The following is a 9,626-nucleotide window of genomic DNA, read 5'->3' as shown; positions in this document are numbered from 1 at the left end:
GGAGTAATCGGGACATGAACTGGCACTCGTATGGGGTGATTTACCAGCTACACCACAATGCTGGCCCATGAAATAGTTAATTTTATGTTGTGTGTGCTTTACTATACATATATATATAAAAGAACAATTGAGCAGATGATGTGTTTGAATAAGGCTACAAATGTATTTTGTCATGCTGAATGATTTCTTCTAGCACTCTATTATACTAATCTACAGCATGTCCTTTTCTTTTAAAAATTCTGTAGGAATTAAGTTCAATCTGTCTTTCCTACCACAAGAGCCCATTATAGTGGGTGGGGCCATCACCTATTACCATAGCCTTCTTTCGATAGGGTTTTTGCATCAGTGTTGATCAAGGATATGGGTATGAAATCTTCTCTTCTAATGTCCTTGTGTAATTTTGTATCAGAGTAATGTCATTCTCATAGAAAGAGTTTGGAAGTATTCCACCATTTTTTTTCTGGAAAGATTGGTTTTAGTTCTTTAAATGAATTTAACCACGAAAAGATCAGTTCCTGGAGCTTTCTTTAATGAGAGACTTTATTACTGGCCTGATGCTTGCTGATTATTGATCTGTTGAGATCATGTGTTCCTTCATGAGTCAGTCTGGGTAGGCTGTGCGTCTGGAAGTTTATCCATTTCTGCTAGATTACCCAATTTTTTTCATGTAATCATTCAGAATAGTCTATATTGTGCTTCACATTTCTTTGCTATCCATAATAATATGTGTTCTCTAATTTTTTCATTTCATTTAATTAAGTCTTCTTTGATAACATAGCTGAGGTTTTCTCAATTTTATGTATTTTTTCAGAAAACCAAATGTGCTTATAGTTTGTATTGTTTTTCCTTTTGCCTATTTCTTTTGTTTCTGCCCTCACCTTTATTATTTCTCTCCTTCTGCTAATTATGGACTTGTTTTGTCTTTTCTCTTGTTCTTTGAGATGTAATGTTCAACTTTTTAAATCTGAGATCTTTCTGTCTTTTAATAGAGATTTTTATGGCCATAAATTTTGTCTTAGAATTGCCTTGCTGTATCCCATAAATTTTGGTATGTTGTGTTTCTGGTTTTTTTTTTTTTCATCTTAAGGTATTCTAAAATTTTTATTTCCATATCATTATTGATCAAATGTTGTTTAAAATATGTTGTTTCATTTTCATGTCTTTGACAATTTTCCAAAATTCCTTGTTCTTGATTGTTAGTTTCATATCATCGTGCCCAAAGATGATATTTGTTTTATTTATTTGACAGAGTTACATAGAGGGGTAGAAGGGGGAGAGAAAGAGAGAGAGAGGGAAGTCTTCCAGCTGCTGGTTCACTCCCTAAATGGCCACAACGGCTGAGCTGATCTGAAGTCAGAAGCCAGGAGCTTCTTCTAGGTCTCCCACGTGGATGCAGGGGCCCAAGCACTTGGGCCATTTTCTACTGCTTTCCCATGCCATAGCAGAGAGAGCTGGATTGGAAGTGGAGCAGCCAGGACTCGAACCGGCACCCATATGGGATGCTAGCACTGCTGGCCGGGGGGTTTAACCCATTGCACCACAGCGCTGGCTCCACGTACCTTGTTAAAAGTGGGGTATTCTATCCTCTGGTATTACTGTATTGCAATCTGTCTCTCCTTTCAAATCTTTCAATAATTAATTATTTTTTAAAAGATTTATTTATTTATTTGAAATAGTTACACAGAGAGGAGAGAGGCAGAGAGAGAGGGAGAGCGAGGGAGGGAGAAAGGGAGAGAGGGAGAGGTGTCTTCCATCTGATGGTTCACTCCCCATTTGGCTGTAATGGCTAGAGCTGCACCAGTTGGAAGCCAGGAGCCAGGAGCTTCTTCCAGGTCTCCCATGTGGGTGCAAGGGCCCAAGGATTTGAGCTATCTTCTACTGCTTTCCAAGGCCATAGCAGAGAGCTGGATCAGAAGTGGAGCTGCCGGGTCTCAAACTGGTGCCCATATGGAATGCTGGCGCTCCAGGCCAAGGCATTAGCCCACTGCACCAGAGCGCTGGCCCCTCAATATTTAATTTATATAGATAGGTGCTCTGTTGTGGGTATATTTGTTTGTTATTTTACCTTGTTTTATCCTCTTGATGAACTGACCCTTTATCATTAAGTGATGCTTGTATTTGTCGCTTTGAATGGATTTTGAATTGCAGCCAGTTTTCTCCGAGAGACAATATCAAGCCTTATTTTCCTCTCTGCTCAGCCACTATGTTCCTTTATTGGAGAATTTAATCCATTTCTATTCAAAGTATTTGTTGAAATGGAAGGGTTGCCTGTGTCATAGACCCATTGCCTTTCTGTCTCCCTCTGCATCTGTCTGTCTTGTGACTTGGTGGTTTTCTGCCATGGTGTGGTTTGGGTCCCTTCCACTTTGCGTTGTTCATCTGGCCCAGATTTCCATTTTGTGGTTGCTGAGAGGCCTGTGTAGAACATCCTGACACAGTCCCTTTCAAGTTTGCGAAAACTTAACTTTGATTGCATACAACAAGCCTACACTTTCACTTCCCCCTCCATTTGAAGAAATGATTTTGTCTGGTGTACCTTCTGACAGTTTATCCTAGCTGTAGTTTTGTCTTTAAGTCCGTGTACTAGGGATAGCATTCCCTTATAACCATATCATCACCCTCTTAGAGCATTCTGAATATGGCTTTGTTTTAATCATACCATTGGATTTTTCTTTCATATGTTTTGTTATTAGTAGCTTTTGATTTCAGCGTGAAGAATTCCCTTCAGCAATTCCTATAACGGAGGGCAAGCCTATGTCTCTCCTATGCTTCCCTGCAGTGTGCAGAGCTGGGAGTCTCCCTGCCTCGGTGGGATTGTTGGCTGTGCTTTTTTGCAGAGTGGAGCCACTGTGTGACTTCTGGGGTCAAGCCAACCTAGCTTTTTTTGGTTCCCCTAAACCTTTGGGAGTGGGAGTCTCTCTGCTTGGGAGAATCACTGTGCTGGGCTCTGAGCCCAGGCAGGGAGCAGAACCGTCCAGGGACTCAAACAGGAGAGGCTGAGTTTTCCACCATGCTTCTAAACATGACCAGCTCGGCATAGCAGGTGCTCTGTGGAGTTGGTGGGGTCTCTGATAAGGTGCGGCAGCCGGCAGGAGCACCGGGGCATGACCGAGACCCATGAGCTGGCTGCGCTGACCGCTGCCTCGTGTCTGTGTCTGCCGTTGCTTCCCATGAGGTAAGCCTGGGTAGCCTGTGTAGGGACCATCTCAGGGTCTACGGTGGCTGGATGACTTCTGCCAGTCCTCTTTTCCCCCTGTAGATACTGCAGGCCCAGAGGAATCCTCCATGTTGGAGGTTGTGCTATGTTGGAAGGGGGAGAGACAGCATGGTCATAGAAAGAGGTTCTTCCCCTTATAAAACAGATTTCATTTGGTGCTGCAGATCACATGGCTGTCTCTAACTTGTTTCCAAGTGTTCTGGTTTCAAAAGGATGTTGTAGTTTGTGGATAGCTGCTGTTTTAACTTTGAGGAGGGAGTGCAATCTGAGATTTCTTTTTTTTTTTTTTAAGATTTATTTATTTGAAAGACAGAGTTACAGAGAGGCAGAAAGAGATAGGGAGCAGGGGAGAGAGGTCTTCCATCTGCTGGTTCACTCCCCAAGTAGTCATAACAGCCAGAGGCAGGCCGATCTGAAGCCAGTAGCCAGGAGCTTCTTCTGGGTCTCCCACGCAAGTGCAGGGGCCCAAGGGCTTAGGGCATCTTCTACTGCTTTCCCAGGCCATAGGAGAGAACTGGATCAGAAGTGGAGCGGGTGGGACTCGAACCAGCACCCATATGTGATGCTGACACTGCAGGCAGCAGCTTTACCTGCTACACCACAGCACCAGTTCCCTCTGAGATTTCTTATTCTGCCAACTTGCTAATGTCACTGTCCTGATTTTTATTTTTGAAAGACAGTTACCTGAAAGTGCCCACTACCAAGGTAAATGGTGACACAGCAAATGTGTAGCAACAGGGTGTTCCAGAAGGAGTTATCTTGTGCTGGTAATAGAGTATGCCCAGGTTGGTTGGAGAATCCCTAAGTCCTCCTTGGCATGTTACATGACACACATCAGTGGGGTCACCTGTGAGGGTCTCTAGATAACCTTCACACTATAACTCATTCCAGTGTAGCATTCTCTGTGCAGGGCATAGCACATGATAACATGAAGATAGAATGCCCAGACATTGGGGTGTGCTCGGTAGTGTAGCAGGCAAAATCACAGAATCTTGAAGGAGTGCACCAGGCCAATCGGGGTGAGTCCACAGCAGAGGTAAAGCAATTTAAAATAGACGACAGTCATCAAACCCCTGGGATAGTCCATGGAACAGCAGTTCTTAATGCTATTTCAGCGTTTCAGACAACTCAAAAGTTTGTAAATAGAAGAAAAATGTTTCTGGAAATGGAACGAGGAAAGTGGCAATGTTTTTATCAGCAGAGATTCCTGTGAACAAAATTCCACTGCTATTGAAATGGTCAAGGCTATAGACCTTCCAGTCTGTCCTTGGGATGCCAGTTTCTTTATGAACAAAGAGCCTTTGGTAATCTGAAGATAAAATCTGGATTTTACAGTTAGACAAATTTCAGGTGCACAAGCTTTGTTTTAATTTTGTCTCCTTTTTACCTATTTTTCTCTGTGTGTGTCTGTGTGTGTGTGTGCGTGTGTGTATGTCCCCTTGAGGTATAAATCATCCCTTACTCTATCTTTCTAAACTCATGTTGCAAGAAAGGGCATGGCTAATGTTGCCTATAAAACATCCAAGCACATAACTCAGTAAATGCTGCTCATTTATCATTGTTCTTGTGAGTAAATCATTGACTGTATCATTTTTTTATTGTATGAAAACACACCCTTCCCTGGGTCAGGTTTTGTGCCTGTGTTTCTTCTGCCTGCTGTAGTACTGAGCTTGGACTCCCAGCAGGTGCGTTGCTCAGGGCTGCAGTTACCCAATGTCTCCTGCAATTATGACCGGCCTCCTTCCTCTCTGTGTGAGCCTGCTACTGATGTCTGGCGTTGGCGAGGCAGGCAAGCTGCTGGTGGTTCCCATGGATGGGAGCCACTGGTTTACCATGCGCTCGGTCGTGGAGAAACTCATGCAGAGAGGGCACGAGGTGGTTGTAGTCATCCCAGAGGTGAGTTGGCAACTGGGACAATCGCTGAATTATACAGTGAAGACCTACGCGACGTCTTACACTCTTGAGGATTTGGATCGTGAGTTCATGGTTTTTGTCCGAGATGCGTGGAAAATTCGAGAGCAAAGTTTAATTTCTGCATTTACGACCTCAACCACAAAATTTTTTGACCTGAAATTTTCACATTGTAGTAGCTTGTTTAATGATAAGAAATTAGTGGAATATTTAAAAGATAGTTTTTTTGATGCAGTATTTCTGGATCCTTTTGATATGTGTGGCTTAATTGTTGCCAAATATTTTTCACTCCCTTCCGTGGTGTTCACCAGGGGAGTATTTTGCCATCATCTTGAGGAAGCTGCACAGTGCCCCAGTCCTCCTTCTTATGTCCCCAGAAATTTGTTGGGGTTTTCAGACGTCATGACTTTCGAGGAGAGAGTAAAGAACTACATATTTCACGTGGAGGAGCATTTATTTTGCCGCTATTTTTTGAAAAAGACCTTAGACATTGCTTCTGAAGTTCTCCAGGCTCCTGTCACACCCTATGATCTCTTCAGCCACACATCGATTTGGTTGTTACGGACTGACTTTATTTTGGACTATCCCAAACCCATAATGCCCAACATGGTGTTCGTGGGTGGCATCAACTGCCAGCAGGGGAAACCTTTGTCGAAGGTGAGCTCTGTCCTGTAGAATAATCTCCCTTTGCATAGTGAATGTAAGATTCCTCACTCAGCTGTGATGTGTTAGTCACCTTTGTTGCATCTGGAATGATTTAACGAGTTAGATGGTGACAGTTCATTTACTTGTGGGTTAATAATGCTGCCTCCTTAATATGTGTCTACAGTGATTTTATATGAAATACTCTGGGAAGAACAGTGAGAAACAAAGGGTAAATGAAACTTTTCTTTTCTCTAAGTCCATGATATCCCTTATCAAAAAGTCTCTTACAGGGCAGGCTTGAGTCCTACATCTTCTGTTGTCTGTTGGGATGCCTGCATCTCCGATCTACACACTTGGGTTGTGATCCTTGCCCTCTCCTGGTTCCTGCTTCCTGCTAATGCAGACCGTGGAAGGCAGTAGATGATGATTCAGATGATGGGGTCTCTGCTGCCTATGCGAGAGACTTGGATTGAGATCTCAGTTCCTGGCTTCAATCTGGCCCAGTCATTTTGGGCATTTAGGGGGTGAACAAATGTATGGGAGCTCTCTCTGTCTTTCAGTCTCTGGCTGCCTCTAAAGTGATAAAAAAAATCTTTTAGTGGTTTAAAAATTTATTTTTTCTATAAGGTAGAGAGGTGGAGATATACTTCATTTTTTTTTTTTTGGCTAAATTTGTAGTTTAATTATAGAGCAAAGATTTGAAATCACAAGATCATTTTATCAATCCTACAGTCTTATTCTTGCTTCTACTTTTTCCAAAGGTAAGAAATCTTACTGTCTCATAGGAAAACTTTCCCAACCATGATATTAGATTTATGATTACTTAATCAAAACAAACTGACACACAAGTGCAGGCTGTTAAGGAGTCTAAAGACAGGCACTAGCATATAAACAGAATAAAAATTTCAAGTTTTAGCAAATCAGGTGGTTTTACACTAAGGCTAAGAGGATGCCTAACATTATAAGTGCTGTGTAGGCACCTATTTTGTTCTATCAAATGATTTGGAACCACACTGAGCAATTGTTCAAGAATCCAGAAATACATGTTATCTAGAAACATATAGCATCCTCTCACCAAAATCTGGAAGCCAGAGAGACTACCAGTTTATAATCTGCTTTACATTATTCATCCATCTTATTTTAGAAGCAACCAAACTATTAAAATATTCAATTGCGAATTACTTTCCCCTGCCTAAAACAAAGCCCTACAAATTAGGCCCTTAAGATTTTAAAGCATAATTCAACTGTTATCTTTTATCCTCTTGCTACTAGTCAAACTCCATAGTAAGTTTGGAATACTTCCTACAGTATATGCTTCCATTTTAAATACTTTTATTCAGCCTCAACAAGATTAATATTGGTCAGCAGTACCATTATCAGACCAAAAATTTCAGCTTTAATGCTATAGGCCTGAGAAAAAAATGAAGCTCTTAAATCTTTTCTCTCCCTTTAAAAGAAAGTTATAGACAATAGATAACTTGGCATTTCTTTTATATCATCAATTTTCCACAATGTCTTAATCCAAAAGAGCAAAAATTAAATAAATAGATCACATAACAAGCTGAATCATACACATCTTGATTAAGAAACTAATACTGGAATATTATCCAAATCATAAAGCAAGCACACGCTCAATTATCACATTCCCTATATATGAGAAGAGGCATTCAGCATTCAAGTCGTAAGTTTATTTACAAACATATCTAGTATGCTATGAGTTCAAGAGTTTGATCCATTTTCCAGAGACTGAACCTCTTGAAATGCTGTTATCTGTTAAACGGATGACCTAAAACATCCTATTTCTTAAGCAGTTGGTGCCGTACTATGAAGAAAGGGGCAGCAAATCCAGATCCAAGATACAAGGTCATCATAGCTAGCAACCTCCACTTGTTTTCCACTGAAAATGGCAAATTCTTCCCTGGGCCCTCCTCATAGTGGCTCCTACGGACCACGGAGGTTGTGAACCTCCGGATGCTCTGTCCCAACATGACGCGGCTGGAAGCTCTGCGCGAGGCACAGAGACCGCAGAAGGAGAAATGGCGGAACCACACGAAACCTCGCTCCTTGCACGACCTTGTTCCCCTGTGTAAGCATACTTCATCTTCTGCTTCACTCCCCAAATGTCCACAAGAGCTGAGGCTGGACCAAGCCAAAACCAGAAGCCCAGATCTCAATCTGGGTCTCTCCCATGGGTGGCAGGCACCCAAAAGCTTGGCTATCACCTGCTGCCTCCATATGAGTCTCCCACATGGGGGGGGGGCAAGCATTTGAGCCATCAGCTGCTGCCTCCCAGGATGCACTAACAGGAAGCAGCGTTGCCAACATGGGATGCAAGTGTCCCAAGCAGCAGCTCAACCAGCTGTGCCGGGACTCCCACCCTTGAAGTAGGCCTGACAGATGCACTAATTGGATTCTTACATATGTATCATTGTTAAATTCTGGTGAAACATCTGATGTGTTGTATCAGTACATCATTTTGTTAAGGATGCACTGTGAATTGTTCAGTACACCTTATAACTGAGTCATATTCTCTCAGATGTTGCACATTTGGTTACAGTATTGTTCCAGCCAGCTGATGGGAATGTGAAATAATGCTTGTTCTAAAAATGTAGTGAGATTGCAGGGTTTTTTTTTTTAAAGATTTTTAAAAAAATTTATTTGAAAGGCAGAGTTACAAAGATAGAGCTTCCATCCATTGGCTCAGTCCCCAAATGGCTGTAATAGTAGGATCTGGGCTTGTCTGAAGCCAGGAGCTAGGAGCTTCTTCAGGTCTCCCACATGGGTGGAAGGGTGGAGCAGATGGCACTCCAAGTGGCCTGTATTTGATTCTGGCAACACAGGAGGCGATTTTACTTGCGACGCCACAATGCCTGCCGTAGGAGTGTGGTTTTAGGTCTGTTGAAATAGGGCTTGACTTTCTGCTCTCGGCATGACTAGGTAAGAATTGCAAGTTGCACAATTCTAGGAGGCTGGGCCTGTTCAAAGGCTTTCTCTCTCCTTTACTCTCTATCAACACAGCACTAAGCACCACCTGGGTGTTGTCTGTACTTTTCCCTCTACTCAAGGGTGGGGCCCTGCATGTTTCTGAACCAGCACTGAGTTCAGTGTGGCTCACGGGTTTACTTATGACTTTGTACTGCAGATTCTGCCATGATATCCATAATATATGAAGTACACCAGACTATACAGTCTTTTGTATGTTGGGTTTTATAAATATAAATATATATATATATACATATATATCTACAAACATGTGAACATATAGTTTTATGTATCTATTAAGGGATATATATATTTTATTAGGTTTTATATTTGTAAGGCAGTATAGTTACATATTTTATTTGTAAACATAAAGCATCAAGCAGGCAAAATTCTTGAAGATAAATTCAGGTCTCAAAGAGGGCCCTAAGCTGGCACCACGGCTCACTAGCCTAATCCTCTGCCTGTGGTGCTGGCATCCCAGGTTCTAGTCCTGGTTGGGGCGCTGGATTCTGTCCCGGTTGCTCCTCTTCCAGTCCAGCTCTCTGCTGTGGCCTGGGAGTGCAGTGGAGGATGGCCCAAGTGCTTGGGCCCTGCACCCACATGGGAGACCAGGAGGAAGCATCTGGCTCCTGGCTTCGGATTGTCACAGCACGCCGGCTGTAGCAGCCATTTGGGGGGTGAACCAATGGAAAAGGAAGACCTTTGTCTCTCTCTCTCACTGTTTAACTCTGCCTGTCAAAAAAAAAAAAAAAAGAAGAAGGAAAGAAGGAAAGAAGGAAGGAAGGAAGGAAGGAAGGAAGGAAGGAAGGAAAGAAGGAAGGAAAGAAGGAAGGAAAGAAGGAAAGAAGGAAAGAAGGAAAGAAGGAAAGAA

General features: G+C 42.5%; 1 protein-coding gene and 1 pseudogene across 1 annotated transcript; one reads left to right on the top strand and one right to left on the bottom strand.

The window, feature by feature from the left end:
* Positions 1–4,853: 4,853 nt before the first annotated feature.
* On the top strand, positions 4,854–5,803 carry LOC149127251 (UDP-glucuronosyltransferase 1A8 pseudogene; annotated as a pseudogene).
* A 621-nt stretch (positions 5,804–6,424) lies between these two features.
* LOC149127250 (cytochrome c oxidase subunit 7C, mitochondrial) lies at positions 6,425–7,883 on the bottom strand. The gene has a single exon (XM_089328905.1). It carries the CDS (start codon positions 7,759–7,761, stop codon positions 7,570–7,572), a length of 192 nt encoding a protein of 63 aa, XP_089185031.1. The 5' UTR covers positions 7,762–7,883; the 3' UTR covers positions 6,425–7,569.
* Between the last annotated feature and the right edge of the window lie 1,743 nt (positions 7,884–9,626).

Source organism: Oryctolagus cuniculus, chromosome 3 (genome assembly GCF_051225735.1).
Source record: "Oryctolagus cuniculus isolate XC-2025 breed Fujian yellow rabbit chromosome 3, ASM5122573v1, whole genome shotgun sequence".
In the NCBI taxonomy this organism is placed as follows: domain Eukaryota; kingdom Metazoa; phylum Chordata; class Mammalia; order Lagomorpha; family Leporidae; genus Oryctolagus; species Oryctolagus cuniculus.
This window is presented reverse-complemented; position numbering and strand designations above follow the sequence as displayed.